This window comes from Columba livia, chromosome 8, assembly GCF_036013475.1.
Source record: "Columba livia isolate bColLiv1 breed racing homer chromosome 8, bColLiv1.pat.W.v2, whole genome shotgun sequence".
Lineage (NCBI taxonomy): Eukaryota > Metazoa > Chordata > Aves > Columbiformes > Columbidae > Columba > Columba livia.
This window is the reverse complement of record NC_088609.1, coordinates 8,260,888-8,277,508: the sequence shown is the minus strand read 5'-3', so window position 1 is coordinate 8,277,508 and position 16,621 is coordinate 8,260,888. Positions and strand designations below refer to the sequence as shown.

The 16,621-nt window shown below is 40.8% G+C and overlaps 1 protein-coding gene across 1 annotated transcript; it reads right to left on the bottom strand.

The window, feature by feature from the left end:
* Positions 1 to 2,282: 2,282 nt before the first annotated feature.
* On the bottom strand, positions 2,283 to 16,138 carry NUF2 (NUF2 component of NDC80 kinetochore complex). Its single transcript, XM_005498957.3, has 13 exons — positions 15,916 to 16,138; positions 14,661 to 14,735; positions 13,643 to 13,719; positions 12,907 to 12,968; positions 11,838 to 11,935; positions 11,169 to 11,242; positions 9,355 to 9,451; positions 8,347 to 8,409; positions 7,471 to 7,608; positions 6,422 to 6,562; positions 5,518 to 5,693; positions 3,631 to 3,766; positions 2,283 to 3,072 (listed from the first exon to the last, which is right to left on the bottom strand). Exons 1-13 carry the CDS (start codon positions 16,036 to 16,038, stop codon positions 2,926 to 2,928), a joined length of 1,407 nt encoding a protein of 468 aa, XP_005499014.2. The 5' UTR covers positions 16,039 to 16,138; the 3' UTR covers positions 2,283 to 2,925.
* Positions 16,139 to 16,621: the final 483 nt, after the last annotated feature.

The window sequence follows — 16,621 nt, the reverse complement described above, 5'->3', positions numbered from 1 at the left end:
AATACCACAAATCAAGAGGTCTCTTGAATGTCACAGGAGATGAACTAAGTGTAAAATGCTACGGAGTTTCATAGCGTCACGTACTGTTCTGTCCCCATTTAGAAAGCCTCAAGCAACAGACCATTCCCTTTTTAGCTTTATAAAATACAGGCAAAGGGAATCTAGATATTCAGCTTAAACTTTTCCTTGTTTTATTCCCAGGCATCTCTACCCATTTATTTCACTCTGTCTGTACCTGGTCCATAAGCTTTGGAGACTTGGTGCCTGAGCAAGCTTTACAAAAGGTAAATGGACCCTTCAAAGCTGAGACCCAATACCATATAATGCAATGTGCTTTCATGGGTACTGGCAACCTCAAGATACCTTCATATTCCCCAGCTGGAGGACAACACCAAAAAGGACACAGCAGCTTTTTGCTGTTGTTTGGATGGTCTGCACACAAAGCTGACTATCAGCCCTCTGAAATCTTTACATTTAAAAAAAAAGTTTTAACTTTTAATTTACCTGGTTCTGGCTAGTCCTAGAATATATGAATCTCAAGCTGCAAAGCTGCTATTCTAGGGTTGCAGATTCAGCAAATTTCCTTTGGCTTCCTCAGCAAAGCTGTGACAGAAACAAAACTGTGAATTCATCAGCACTCTGTGCCAAGAGCCCCACCAAGTGGGCAAACACACCTGCAGCTCCTCTTCCAGCTCATCCTACAACATCAGAACAGTAAGAACTGCTGGAAAAACAAAGCTTGTGTACCTAACCCAGCCTTACTCACTGTGGCCAAAGACTAACAGAAAGGGGACTTCTGAGACAGAGATCTGAATATCTCCTTTCCAGGAAGACTTTTCATTAAAGGCAAAACAAGAGAGTGAAAAAAGCTTCCTTCACAAGGGAAGCAGCAGCAAGACATGAGCAGGGAAGAGGCATCACAGTCTCAAAGTTTCGTTCATGTACCATGACAAGCCATAATTTAAGTTGCCCACCCATTTCCCATCTCACCCATTACTATTTTTATTCCTTGCAGAGATACCCAAGCTGGTTTAAATTGGACCAAAGCCCTGTCCTCCCTCTGAGACAACATATCTTCATTGCAGGAGACACTTACCTTCCTTTTTAATAGTTTATGGCGAGGAGTCTGTGCAAAGGAAGGATACTTACAAATAGCAGGAAGTTCAGGCTCTGCTGTCTGTATGTGTATTCTGGATGTTCATAAGTCTGAGCTCATCAGAAGAAGTATTTTCATCTGTGTTCATGTACTGAACTCTCCCAGCTGTATACAATAACTGCTGATAAGCTCTGTGCCCTCTCCTATACCCATTTCCCACCCCACCTTGGCTCCATACAGACTTTTTTTTAATTCTAAGCTAAAACTGTTCAGCTCTAAGTAAGGGGGCTTGGGAACAGGCTATGGACAAGCTGATGGTCAATCCATCTTAAACTTCCTGCTCCTGGAAAGGGACCTCCTGAGTGGTAGCCTACATTCACACCAACCTTTAGCTGATCTAAGCTACTGCCTGATCTATGCAGGTTCCCTAAAGAAAAGCTCTAAGACCCAGATCATGCTGAATCAAAGCACAGAGCAAGTGCATCAGCTCTGTTCTGTATTGATCTGAATTGGCAGTTACCTGGTTACTCAAGCAGAGGTGTAAAGCCAAGTTTACAGGATATTTATATGAAGATGGAGTAGATGTTATGTCTTCCACAGAAGTTTTCATACTCCAATCAGCTACATTCCACCCTGGTTTCCTAAAGATCACCTAACTTAACTGCAGCCCAAGCAGCACAACGCAAATTTGGTACAAGCTTCATGTAGCACATAAAACACTGAAGTACATACCAAAAAAAGTCAAATGCATATAAACAGTGGTATGCCAAACTGCAGAGCAGCTACTGACATTCAGTTATTCTCAAAGGTATACCACAGGGAAGGTTGTGAAGGTCTCATTCCACTATGTCTAGTTTCTCATATCAGCTTGATGATAAATGTCCATCTATAATTTGCTTATTTCACACCAGTGTCTGAAAATAAAGGAGTTCTACAGTTCTGTTTGATTCAGGCCTTGACAAATGACTCTAGGCATTCAGACAGAAGTACTAACAGAAAATACCAAACATGAACATTTTGAATAACAGTGCCCTCTTGAGGGAAATTGAGCTGTATCACCTTATCAAAGCCACCCTCCCTTCACTGCTATTCAGCTTACACTGAAACTCCCCCCCACTGCTTTGCCCTCAGTTCAAGAACAGTAGAAGTTCTTGAAAAGCAGCAGTAGACTCATTCCAAGGAATCATTTCTCTCTAGATAAAATACAGCTTTATTTATAGGTATGTTAGCTACAAACAAATCAGCCATTCTGAAGGCACAAAATCATACTGGAAATACATAAACCTGACACTGGAAACCATAAGTTTTGCTTCTTCATGAATTGCAGCATTTTACCCAACAGCTGGTGTTGCAAAACCCAAGAGGAAGAACCAGAACATAGCATTTTCATTGTCCTGCAAATTCCTAATCACTGGGATAAGCAAGCATGATCTCCCTAGAGAAAGTATCTTAATATTTATAAACAGTTACCTGAAGGACAGTAAGTTTATCCCATCAAAATCACATGCTGGCTGGATTAATTCCTTCTAGCATCTATTCGAAGCTTTTGAGAATCTCTTTCCCAATAGCTGCTGTAACATCCAGGCTGCGGAACACAACCTCCAACCTGTCTTCATGAGAAAGTAGATATCACTGTTCTACTTATACAATACCAATTCAAAGGAGTTCACTTTGAATGTGTACAGCATCACCAAAAGGGAAAGCTAACCAACAACCCAAAAATTATCAGAGCAGTTAAAGAAGGAATGCTTGGCTTCTTGTATCTTGTCCAGCTGGGATATAGACTGGACTGACATGAGAATACAAGTGGAATACAAGTGAAAACAGGTCTAAGAACTACTTCCAGAAGTCTGAAGTCCAAGCAGCCCCTTCAGTTCAGCAATTTTTTCTTCTCTTGAGGTTGCATAACTTTCTGCTGTCTTAATGAGAGATTCATGAAACTTCTCCAACCCAGCCTTCAGATTTCGGGATATTTCCTAGAAAGATAAAGGGGGAGCAAAAAAACAAAACAAAACATCCATCAGCAAAGTTAACATTTCTGCTTCATAAGGATTTAAATGAGAGCAGTCTGGTGGTCTCAAGTGACTTCAAAGGTAACTCATCCCAGGCTTAAGAAGCAGCATTCACAGAACACAGGAAAGTTACAAAACTTCAGAAGAATAAGAGCAGCCACACGTAAAAATCCCCATGTTATGATTCTGTTGTAACTCTAGAGGTGACAATACTAAGATTGTCAAAACCAAAACAAAACAGCACTAGCTCAGTATTCACACTACTATGTTAACCTGTGTCCAGAATCTTTTCCCTCAGGTCTGCAAACCCTATTTCTCCTGTGGGCCACCTAGAGCCTGCAAAGATGAGCACAAACTCAGTTACACCACAAGCACAACATGCTCTCCCTCCCACTATCCACCTGTACAGACTATTTGTCTTTAGGGCAAATGTTCCTTTTTCTACACAGTCCAAGTTAAAAATCAGTTTTGAGAATAACAAGCAGAACTCCTTCAGGAAAAAAACAAACAAAAACACCTCACCTTGGCTTTCATTTCTTCTTTTTCAGCATTCTCCTTCAACTGCTGAATTTTGAATCTTGTATGTTGTTTTTCCTTTTCAATAGCTGTCACTTTATCACAGACAGCACCCCTCTTCTCCTGCAGTTTGTCACAATATCTAAAAGTGGGAGAAAAAAGTTAGTACTGAGACATGATTTACCCCAGATTAAACTTAACCCCACCACAAGCAAAGTTTTCATTTTATAAGCATGAAACTAGCAGCTTCTAGAAGCCATGCTGTATGGCATTTACTTGCTTGGAAACTCATCCCATTCTTAAACCAGAACTTACGTACAAGAAGTGAAATTTAATGTGAAGTTAAAGGAGTATGTTGAAGATCCTCAGCTGCTGCCAATCAAGGCAATCCTGTGACATCCGGACACTGCACTTTTCCTGCTTTTGTGTAACATAGTACAGGTGCCAGTGAAGAGCCCAGCCTAAAGGCCAGCCGCTGGACCATGTTAAAAACCACTCTGTTTCAGCGTAATTGGAAGCTACACATTTTCCTTAGCCTCAGATCCCCTCCCACTACTCCTAGACATCTATGTATGTTACCTGCAACTTCCAGGCCATCATTTCACTGTATACCAAATAAAGAACAAATAGTATCTCCCCAGCTTGCAGGTAAATTCAGATCGCTCCAGCTGTGAGCTGCCATATCAAAGGAAACAGGAGATTTACTCTGATTTCAAGTGCAAAAGCACCTACCAGTTTATAGTAAGCATTTGTACAATAATTACAGCTAGAACTGTAGCAGTTGCCTTCTCTAAAGAATGGCTGAAATCACTCAGAAAGAGCCTTCTTACATCTTCCTATTCAAGGGAAGAGTCAGGACACATTCTCTTATTCACTGGCAAAAAATGCTTTTTCAACTCAAGGTTACCTCCCATATCCTCTTTCTTATCAAAGCATCTAATTGCATCACTCAAGGGCAATATCCAACACATTAAAAACATAAATTAGCAACTTCACATAAAGGGCATTACATTATATTATTTTCATTCATTATTTGGAAGGAAAAGTAACTTTAATCTCATTTACCTGGTACAATACACTAAATGAGGAGCAAAGGAAGCCTGGAAATCTCACTGCCATTCTACACACCACACAAGCCTTTCAGCATGACTAAATCATAGTTGAATCTCCTAGCTATATGGAAAAAGTTCTCTTCCATCATAGTTAATCTACCCAGCTAATAATTTTCCATATTCCCTTTCCTATCCATGTAGCAAAAAAAAGTTATTAAATAAGCTTTCTCTATAAGAGTTCAGCACTTCTAATCTCAGTGAAGCCATGACCTTACAACACCGCAGTTTGCTGCTGCAGAAGCAACTGCTGTGCTGTAAACACTGCCTTGCCACTTGCCTTTAGCATATGGTATGAAGGAAGATGGGCTAAGAGGCTTTGATCAAATGACACTTTTCCTTTTGTTTTAGAAGCATCATGTCAGGATAATACTCCTCCGAGATACGAGCCCCATTTCCCCATGGGTCTCAAACATCTTCGATAACGAGCAAAAGTGGCAAGGGAAATTATGAAAAATTCATGAAAGGCAAATGGGGCTTTGTTGAAGTCTGATAAGTTGGAAAATTATCCCAATGTGACATTCTCTTTAAGAAGATAAAAGAATCAAGAATAAGCATTATAAATTAAATTAGTGCGCCAATGAAAGAATTGCTGTCAAGTCACACTGCAATTATTGATTTGAGACCCTAAGTCCCTGCCTGCAGCACTACTGGTCTTCACGCAGAGCTATCCCACATCACTCATTTTCTTCCTATTGCTAAGCTAGGTGTTTGTTCCAGACAAGAATTTTGGTAGCACATCAAGACAAAGTAGTATCAGGTAGCAGTGTCAACTCATCCATACTCAAATACAGTGTGCTTATATTGCTCAACTTCTTCACGCTTCTTTTCTCTCCTTATTTCAAGTGTAGACAGCTTCTCATGTTTTGCAGTGACTAGTCTCTTTAAGGACATTTCATCTGTCTTCGCCTTTTTCAGTTCTATGTGTGCATTCTCAAGCTGGTCCTCCAGATTTCTGACCTAGAGAACATAAGTGTTGAAATTAGTTAAATGAGGGAAAGATAATGGAAACAGCACACCTTGTTAGTTTATTGAGATTAGAACTAGCTTCCTGCTTTTTGAAGATCTGATTGCTAACTAATTCTCCCAGTTAAATCCCAGTTCCCTAGTCTTCATCAGATTCTAAATACATCCAAGTTAACAAGATCACATGACTCCGAATTGTTTTCAGAAGTTACTATGAATTCTGCTATAGCTCTTAGCCAAGGGTGATTTGAACATGTGCTATACAAATACCCCAAAAGACAGCATACTATTTTTGAAATGCTTCTAAAAATTGCATTCTCTCAAAACTGAGTAGCAAATAGCAAAGTATTGTGTTGCAACAAACCTTGCATCAGGGAAAGGCTGGTTTAGTAACATTAATAAAATTAAAGGCATTTAACATAATTCTTCTTCAAGTATTTATTTTTTGCCCTTAGTTTCTGTGGAAGAAATTGGATCTCTTCTTCCATCATTTACTACCAACAAGCCCAAGACAGCTCAAACTATTTTAGGTCATGTTTCTATGGTAACTAAGGCTTTGACCATTAGAAGTGGGCAACAGTACATTAGCTAGTGGCACGCAGCAAAGTAGCAGCTCTGTGTTACTGATGTGTTAAAGAACGAGATTTTGAAGTTATCCAAATTCTTTATTTTTGGAGAAGAGGGGAGGCGGGAACTTTCACAATACAGACGATAATACAAACCTCTGCTAAGACACTGGCCAGTCTCTCCACATTTGCTCCTTGTCTTTCCATCTTCTTTTGATATAACTGCACCTCTTGTTGGCATGATGGCAGAACCTCAACTAGGTCTCTATAAACTTCATATTTCTCAATAACTTCTTGCTTTAAAGAGACAAGACTATTAATAAACCAGCTTTGGAGTTCAGCATTTATTTTGTGTATAATTAATACATATTGACCTTTTTACCCTTTCCCTCTAAGTAGTTAGTGAAATAAGACCTTCAGTTTGTTAAAAAAAAAAAAAAAAACACCACACTTGGAAAGCACAGGAAAAGTAACATGCAATTGTTTTACTCTGAACTAACTGGCTTGTTACAAGAGCTTTCAGGAAAGAAAAAACTGTACAGTGAAGAAATTATACACTGGAAGTTATATAAAGCATTATAAAAACAGATGCCTGGAACTACAGTAATAAAGTTCACACCTTTGGAACAAAAATACACAGGGAGACAAGTTACAAGTTTCACTGATGTATGAGCAATCATGAACTATAAACATTGAAAGACTGGACATTACTATAAAAAAATAAGCTAGGAAGAAAACTCAGTGTTCCACATGCTAGTGGAGACAGCCACCAATTCCAGAAATAAGGAATGATAAGAAAAACGCTATGTAGTACGTGTTCTAAATCCAAGGACATTTGTGAACTGCCAAAATATTGTCATCTCTTGAAAGATAACAGCCAGACAGGTAGAGTATAGATTCAAGAGTTCTACATCTAGTTTCACAAAAACAGTTACTCATCCAGGACAAAGCAGTAGTGACTGCAATCCTGATTAAAAAAAAAAAATCCACACCCCTAAAAAGCCACCAACACAAACAAAAAGCCACCTACAACCAATCTTCAGTTTTCTCTGAAGCTGTGATTTCCTTTCAGACTAACTACTGTTTGTTGAGTTTTGACTGGAAGTATAAGTCATTCAAGAAACAGCTCCAGATGATGACAGTTCAGTAAAACATGTGCTTTTTATAACAGAGTACCTTCTTGTGTGAACCAAGGAAAACCTCACCTTGGATTTCTTGAGTTTTTTAACAGTCTCTTTCATCAGTTCTTTGTAATTTTTCAGTTCCTCTGGACTCTCCACTATTTTTGATTTCAGCTGCTCTTGTTCTTCTTTCAAAGTAGCCATCGTCACTTTAAGCTCATTCTAGTTAACAAGACAAACACACTTTCATTATTAACAATTAAGCGAACAAAGGAATTGTGAGGGATGGTTTGCCTGGATCTTTTAGTTAGACAAGTTCTCTTCTCTGTTCTAAGTCATTCCTCATTAGAAAGTTTGTTTTAAAAATAAATTTCTCTAAATAGCATTAACATTCCCAATCAAATCAGTTAACAGTCCTTTTTTCTCCCTGAGCATGCTTATGGGCATGGAACACTAAGTCACAAGAACAGCAATTCACTAGTACTCCACAAAATACCTGCTAATTAGTGTGTATTACTTCAGAACCCCTCACTGAGGGCAACCTACAGTCACTGCAAGGTTTCAGAGCCAGATATATCAGCCTAGGAGAACAGTAACAAGCTTCCTGTGCAACTTCTCAAAAATCTCCTGTTTTGTCCCCACCAGGTAGATCAGCGTCTGCCTCATTAGCCATTCTGTGCACCCAAGGTAAGGCCACAGCTGCTCAGAAGTCCAGATCAGCTTCCTGAACACAGACAGAGCTTTACATTGCAGAGGTGTGTATTCAAAGTTAACAATAAAACAAGCTACTGCGGTAAAGCTGTCATGGGAAGAAAAAAATTAAGCCAAATCAGTTAAAAAACCCCTAATAATCACCACTTGAACATCACCTAACTCCAAGAATAATTTGATCCTAGAAAGAAAGACAATCTCTTAGTTGATCTGAGATGCAAGCTACAGCTTACACAGAGGTGTACTTACCAGCTTTCGGGTCCTCTCTGCAATATCCGTCTTCTTTTGCGAAATCACTTCTTGCAAAGCTGTCTAAAAAACAAGCAACAAACTTCAAATAAGCATCTCTACAACCACTGCCTCCTTTACCCTTCTATCACAGATCTGTCCACAAGAGAAATCTTAAGTGTGGTTTCCTTGGAGTGCCATAAGCAGCAGACAAAATTGCAATCTGTAAAATTTAAAAGATGAGTAAGGAGATAATGGTCACAAAAGCCACTGGGTTCACAAGGGATGCAGCCAGCAATATATAACTAGGAACAGGGATAAGAGATGGACTGCCGCTATTCTTACTGACCCTGGCGCTGTTACACACACAACATCCTCCACCAGAAGCATTACTTTCAAGAAAAAAACTAAGTTAATACAAGATCCCAAACAACAGAGGTCAAACATATGGTTAATAATATTAATAGTAAAGATGGGATTTAACATAAGAAAAAAAAACTACAGATTTTGTTTGTTTTCTTTTCCAAAACAGCTGAAAACATTACCTATGAGATCTTAGAGGCAAGCTGCCGTTGCTGATAAGTCACCCCTGCAATCAACCCTATTATTTTTGCCAGGTATTCCCTCAGGTGACCCTTCTTAGGCCTCCTTTCCTGCCATGGCTCATACCTCCAATTCCAATCCTTCAAATTCAGGTGGAAAACAAAGAAATTCAACAGGAAAACATACACAACACACTTCTGAACAGTAACACAGGTATCACCCAAGTCATTGCAGTAATGCATATCAAAAAGAGTCTATTACACCTTTGTATTCCCTGATTTCAAGTATGTTTCACATTCCTTACAGCGAAATGAAGAGTTGGTGCTATTGGTTAGACAAGACATTGTATTGTGATGACCTTCAGTTTATATCAGAAAAATCTCCTTTATCCTTTGTAGAAATAGGAGGGGAAGAAAATCAACAGGAATAAGGAAACCTATGCTCAGAAGCCACAGTAGCATTTCAGAGAAATACATAAGATCATACTTGCTTCCGACGATAGTCTTGCCTTAGTAGTTGCTCCAGCTCTCTAATATCTTCTGTCAGTTGCTTGACCTCTGCTTGATGTTCAACTGGAATGGTGCTAAACAAAAAATAAAGATATTGGACAGTTTCAGCATTATTAGAGTCAGGTCAGAGTACAGTAGATAAAACAATCATTCTCTCTGAAGAGTTTACAACCAGTAACTTCAATAAATAGGGCAAGACAGTCTCAATCAATAGACCTTGTTCTTTTTTGCTTGTAGGATTTCATAGTTAAAGAATAATCTAAAGAGCTATTTTGGCAAGAAGTGGTACAAGCAAAACAAAGGACTATATTTAAAGATAGTGCTAAGCAAAGCACAAAAGAACAATACTTACACCAATTTTTGTTGTGATTTTCATTTATGATATTTGCATAGTATTACCTGCCATAGAAACAACTTGTATGAGGGTAAACTTATGGGTAGCTAGAGAAGCTCCCGTCTAGCACATACCAAGAGGAGCTATCAAAGAAAAGAAAATATTTTGGAAGCTAGCCACCTCTGCATCCTATTATCCACAAGCAAAAGCAAAACTTAATAGTGCAAAGACACAGGACTAAACGGCCTGAAACAGAGAATGGGGCAAACATGCCAAATAACTAAGGAAGCCAACTTCACCCATCTAATAACTTAAAGATAGGCTTCTTATAGCTATAATAGAGATAAAGACATACCACTAAAAACTAACTATAACAGCAAAAGGTTTCATCATAGTCCCCAACATACAAAATACAGTATATTCTCAAAGCACCCAAACGCCCCCAAAGCCACATTTTTATTTTCTGCCAGCAACTTGTCTAGCCTAATGCCAGTAGAGCTACTTCTATAACTGAGTGCAACTCAACAACAACACATCTATATTTTCTGGCTTATTCCCTGGGGAGGCTCATTCCTCAGGGGGGCTAACCAGCAAAGTAGTCAGAAAAGGGCCAAAGAAGCCAAGTCAGCTCAAATTAAAAGTTCCTGTAGTAATTATCAAACAATTCTGTCTGATAACACAGCTCAACTACTCAGTTCCTGTTTAGACACCCCATATAGAATCAGAATCATTTAGGTTTGAAGAGACCCTTAAGTTCAAGTCCAACCATTAAGCTAACGCTACCAAGTTCACCACTAAACCATGTCCCTAAGAACTGCATCTACATGTCTTTTAAACACCTTCAGGGATGGTGATGCCACTACTGCCCTGGGCAGCCTGTTCCAATGCTCAACAACCCTTTCTGGGTAGAAATTGTTCTCTATATCAAATCTAAATCTGGCACAACCTGAGGCTATTTCCTCTCATCCTATCACTCGTTATTTAGGAGAAGAGCCCTACCCCCCCAGCTCCAACCTCCTTCCAGGCAGTTGCAGAGAACAATAAGGCCCCCCCTCAGCCTCCTGTTCTCCAGGCTGAACCCCCCAGGTCCTTCAGCCATTCCCCAGCACACTTGTGCTCCAGCCCCTTCTCTGAACTCACTCCAGCACCTCAAAGACTTTCCTGTAGTGAGAAGCTCAAAACTGAACCAGGATTTGAGATGCAACCTCACCATTCCCTCGTCCTGCTGGCCACACTAGTGCTGATACAAGCCAGGATGATAGTGGTGTTCTTGGCCACCTGGGCACACTGCTGGCTCACATTCAGCTTCTGTTGACAAGCCTCCCTAGGTGCTTTTGCACCAGGCAGCTTTCCAGCCACTCTTCCCCAAACCTGTAGCATTGCATGGGGCTGTTATGACCCAAGTGCAGCATCCAGCATTTAGCTTTGTTGAATCTCATACAGTTGATCATACTCACTTCAGTTTCTCCAGTTTCATTGCTGCCTCCTGATTTGCAGCCTCCAGTTGTTGGCGTTTCTCCATAGCCAGTTTCTGCAAATTAATATTTGGATTTTTTTTTTTATTTTGAAGGAATATGGTTTCTTTCTGGGCTTCTATTAGAACCCTGCTCATAATTATTTCACAGGAAATGCACCATCTCTAACCTACTTCGATATTCAGAAGAGAAGCCACCTGCAATTCCCACTTCAGCCCATTGACTTACATTTATCTTTTCTCCAAATGATGTGAGGTGTGAAACCTTTGCTTACCAGACTAAACTATCAAATAAGTTACTGGAAAAAAAAAAATCAGATAATAGCTCAAGTAATAACTTGGCCATGGTCATACCCTGACAATATTGACAAACTCATCCACTCTTCTAAACTGACATGTTTCCTCAAGGGCTTTGACAAGGTTTTTGTTAAACCATTTCCAATAGCTGTGCAAGCTTATTACATGTAATACAGCTGTACAAGTTTTACATAATATTAAACTACTACTTTCATGTATTACTTGGCAACATTGAAGATTCAAATGCCATATTTAAGCATATGATTAAAAACCCACAACCTCTATGTTCCCAGTCCCAGGTTAATATTAATTATCCTTAAGTAGGTATCTGGAGTAACACGGCACCCAGTCTTACATAGTTCTGCTGTAACTCCAAGTAAGCCTCACGTCGGAATTCTCTGAAATTCACGAAGTTGAGAATGCCACTCAAAAAGCGAGCTGTCCTCTTTGTTTCTGAAATAGGAATTAGAAGCCATCACTATTCTGGTTTCCACATGCATTGCCATTACTTAGAAAAAGTTGGGCAAAACATAATTCAGAGAAGAGACAGAAATTACAAAACAGAGTCTAAATTAGTTCTTCCCCTACTTGCCTCACAAAGATTTCACTGACTACACAAAAACTAGCACTACGCTATGAATCTCCAATGTCTTAGCAGTTCTATGCAATTCCACAAATGAAAACGGCATCTAAGAGAAAGACCATCAACATAGAGCCTCCCATTAAAACAGCAGTCAGGGAGAAAGTGTATCGATCTTCAACTACAGGTCTGAAGACAGAGCCTCACTGTAATTATGAGGCTAACTGAAGACAGCAGTTTGAACTGCAGGGACTTTTTGGCTCTATTGCAAACAAACTTTGTGGAAGATGATTACAAAGGCTTTGAATGTCTGAGACAAGGCAGAGCCACAAGAGTTCTTCAGAATAGCCTTTACTAAGCTGTTTTTCTTGTACCGGAATCACCAGTCCTAAATATCAAAAATGGTGAAGGAAAAATTAAATTGCTTCCCACACAGGCACCAGCATAAGAAATACCTACAGCATGCCAGAGTTGTCAGGATAATTTTCATTACTACCTATTCCTATACTATTTTGAGTATGTCACAGTCTGCTCTCCAGACCAGCTGTTAAACAGACTTGTTGCATGCAGAACTCCCCTCAGTTATTTAACTGGATTAGCCTACGTAAGGAATAAGGAGGAGAACTGCTCATTAGAACCAGTTGGTCCAAGGGCCACAATAGTAGCTGTGTATGGCAATATAGCACAAGAATGGAGAGGAGGTTAGTTAAATGGCTCTTGTGACATGCCTGCACACACAAGCTGGAAGCCAGAGACAATCTTTCACCAAAGAGAAAAAGCACCTGGATTATCAAGAGACACCCACCACCCCAGGAAACACAAGGATTAAAATGCATATTCTTACTTGGGTTTAAGATATCATCAATTTGAAAATCGGTAATCTGGCACACCGAAAGTAAGCGCTGCCTGCAAAGAAAACAAAATAAAACCTAATCTGCAGTGACCATTACTCAGTTTTTGTGCTATATCCATTTACTAAAAACCAGAACCTGTCCTCTCATCCCAGAGCATATGTACAGCAAGCACATAACAGTAAGTCTCAGGAGAACACCACAGTAGGACTCTACACACAGATCAGCACTAAAAATTCTTGCAGCATCTCAAAGAGATTTCTATAGACAAATTACTTGCCTGTGTAACAACTTCTCAGCTTAATTAGGGAACACCTACACTTAGCTGTTAGTCTTTTCTCCCCTTATAAGTGAAACAAAGCTTGAAGTCAAACTCACCCCATTCCAACAGAAATATCTACACAGAATTCAGACAGCAAATTTACACAACAGGTACTTAAAATCCCTCTTCTAGGTGTAATGATGACCCTCTAGACATTGAGAGTATAGATGTCCACTCCATCTTGGTGAGGCTGGATTATTTAGTTAACACATTCATTTTCACAAGATGGCTGGTTGCTGAGAATTTTACTCTACTTAGCATTGCTGTCCCTTCATATGCAAATTCCACCTTGCTCAGAACCAACAAGCAGTACAACCACAACACCAAAATTCATAAAACCCTGCTACTTCTCGTAAATCAGACCTTTACAAGGAAGAGCAATTGGAGATGCAGCATCTTCTACTTACATGTGAACATACAAATTACAAACAGGTAGAAAGCCTTCAAATAACTGTGGATACGTTATCTCAGTGTTGACAGGCATCTAAACAGTAAAGAGAGTAAATGCATAAGTAGAGAATACTTAAGAATCCACACATTTATGTCCATAACACAAGATACTCCAAGTAGGTTAAACACACTGAGGATCTTCTCTCCTTCCACGGGGAACACATGCTCAAGGATGAAGAATTCCATCAAGTTAACCAGCAGACTATTTTAAGTGTCAGGTTTGGCTGGTCAAAATACAAAAAGACAATAATGACTAAAAGCAGCAACATGACAGACTCAGGAATTCAGTCTAAACTCTGTTTAAATTTGTTCAAAACTGGTACCTAAGGACAGACTTCGCATTATCCACCTAACAGGAAGCAGCTCTTTCTTTAACCACCCAAAAATTCCCACACAACTGTTTTATGAAGAAGTTGTAAGGAGAAGGTAGCGGTATACTGTCACTTCTTACGATATTTTAAACCTCATAATGCAGTATTCCAGCCAATGTAACTGCCTGTAAAGAACTGAGTTACCTTGTGCACATATGAACTTCCCTTTCAGTTTATCCAAAAACTGCATGAGAAAATACTTCTTATTCTCACTTTCAGGAATCAGTTCTTGTCTAACAGATACAGGAGTTAAGTATCAGTTAACCTCCAGCTGCATTTCTCCTTATTTTCCTCTCAGATAATAGAGAAGCATAAATGATCAAACCTTAAAAGCAACATTTACTTTCCTTCTACATAAGTCTAACATCTAGGCAGAGACCCTCCTCCAGTCATAGCCAAAGATGTATGCAGCATCTCACACACAAGTTTTTTGCAAAAGAGGCAGAATTTCTGAGCTCCCATTCATGCAATTACAACATGGAAAACAGTAAGCTACTTGCCATTTGCTAGGGAGAAGGCAAGAGGGAGATACTTCAACATTTAATTTGTTAAGTGCAATGTTTTTTCCTTTCATATTTCATAACACCTGCCGCTACAGACTTACCATGTAGAAATGCTCCAAGCTGATCCCATACACCTTCTGCAGGATTCTCATGTAAATCATGCGTAAAACATCAGGCTGCAAGAAGAAAGGGCATGAATCAGTATTCCATATGATTCATTGTCCACAGCTCTCAGACTAGGCCATAAAGGTAGTTCTGCCTTTAACACATGAAAACTGATTGCACTGAGCCACCAAGACAAATAAGTTTTTCTTTCCAACAGTTGACAGTTGAAGCATTACTGTCACATAATACAATCATAAGAGACAGCAATCAGCTCAGACAACTACAGCCCTCACTGTCACAGCCACTCATTGTTTTTCATTACATTGCTGCTCACTGAGCAGTTTTCAAACCAAGTGACACCAAAATAAGAAAAAGTCACAGGAACTATAACCCCATAGCAAAGTGTGCCCTTCATCTCGTCATTAAGACAGGAAAAAACATCTACAAGCTAAACAGTTTATAACACTAAAGCACCATCAGTACAAACCAATCTTCTTAAAAACGATCACTCCGTGGTTCCCTAAACAGACAGGGCCAGCTCAGTCCTCTAGCAGGGACAAACACAGAGCACAAGGAAACACACCGAAACATCAGTTCAACTCTAAAGCCACTGCTCTTTTGCCAAGGACACCGCAAGACTACCTTAGAACTAACAACTAACATCAGAAGAAAGAAAAGGGAAGGAGGGGATGCTTTTTACAGGACTGATTTAAGGGCATCAGTAAATGTTTACTAATGTTTACAACGAGGTAAATATCTACTCAGTTTAGTAAATGTTTACTCAGTTTACAACGAAGCTATTGAGATTATGATCCTATGCCGAACGCAGTGGCTTATACCACGGGACTGAAATAGACAGACCTTGTAATTTCATGTTTCTTCGTCTACGAACCCACCCCCTTGCTGGCGAGGCTTGAACAGGCTGCTCGCAAGCTGAAGCGGGGAGAAGCGCTAGGTTTAGTCCTTGAGCTCTTAGAAGACCGATCTGCCACACCAGGAAAACTTCTCAGTTTACCGAGAAGGCGCTGGTGTCCGCCACGCACCGCGCAAGCCGCGGGGCGAGCGGCCAAGGAACCAAGCGACGTGCAAGGAAACCTCTGGTGCCACGGCACACAGAGACAAAGCTCTTCCCCCCACAAAAAAAAAGGTTAAGAGCCGCCCAAGCGCAGCGGGGCTCGCAGCGGGGCTCGCAGCTGGCACCCCCGCGCCCCCGCTCCGCCAGCGCTGGCCGCGGCCCCCGCCTTGGCGCACCTTGGGGTTGTCGAACACGTCCTCCTTGACCAGGTTGCGGGCCTCAGAGCCCGCCAGGATGTGGCTGCGCAGGTAGCTGATGATGTCCTCGGGGCTGTAGCGGGGAAAGGTGAACGCCTCCATGCCGACACCAAGCAACGACCCGCCGCGCGCTCCCAACCGCCACCTCAACCGCGCGCAGCTTGAATATGGCGGGCGCCCCCTCCGGCCCCTCCCCACCTCTCTCGCCGGCCCGCCGATAGGCCACCGGTGGGGAAAGGGGCGGGGCTAGTTGAGGCTCCGCCCCGCCCCGGCGCGCGGCCGCCCTGGACCGTTAGGGGCGTGTGTCGGGTGGTGATTTTAGCGCTGTGCCTGCTGCACAACAATGTTCAGATTTCCTAAACACAAGCGCCACTTTAAAAAGTTTGGTGACGGGTTCACTCTATTATTTACCGCATGGGGGAAATACGCCCAGCAGAATGCTGCTGACCCTCTCTGCAGGTGCTTGTACCCGTTCACAAAGCAAACTGTAGGAAACAATTACTTGTAAATATAATAGGCTCAGGCAGGATCTCTCAGCAAAGCAATGTTTTAATAACGATATTGCAACACCGGGTGTTCTACCTAAAGGTAGGCACACCAAATAGTGCAAAAAGCCCCTGCTTATACCCCCCCAAAATCCCAGCCGCAATTCCCTCCCCTGTTCCCCATTGGTTGGTACTTCAGG

Excerpts from the sequence above, each read along its gene's own strand:
- NUF2 (XM_005498957.3), bottom strand. The coding sequence starts at position 16,038 with ATGGAGGCGTTCACCTTTCCCCGCTACAGCCCCGAGGACATCATCAGC. Across the intron at positions 14,736-15,915 it reads ACGTGTTCGACAACCCCAAG|CCTGATGTTTTACGCATGAT; the intron begins GTGCGCCAAGGC and ends TTCTTCTTGCAG. Across the intron at positions 3,073-3,630 it reads AAGAAGAAATGAAAGCCAAG|GAAATATCCCGAAATCTGAA; the intron begins GTGAGGTGTTTT and ends TTATCTTTCTAG.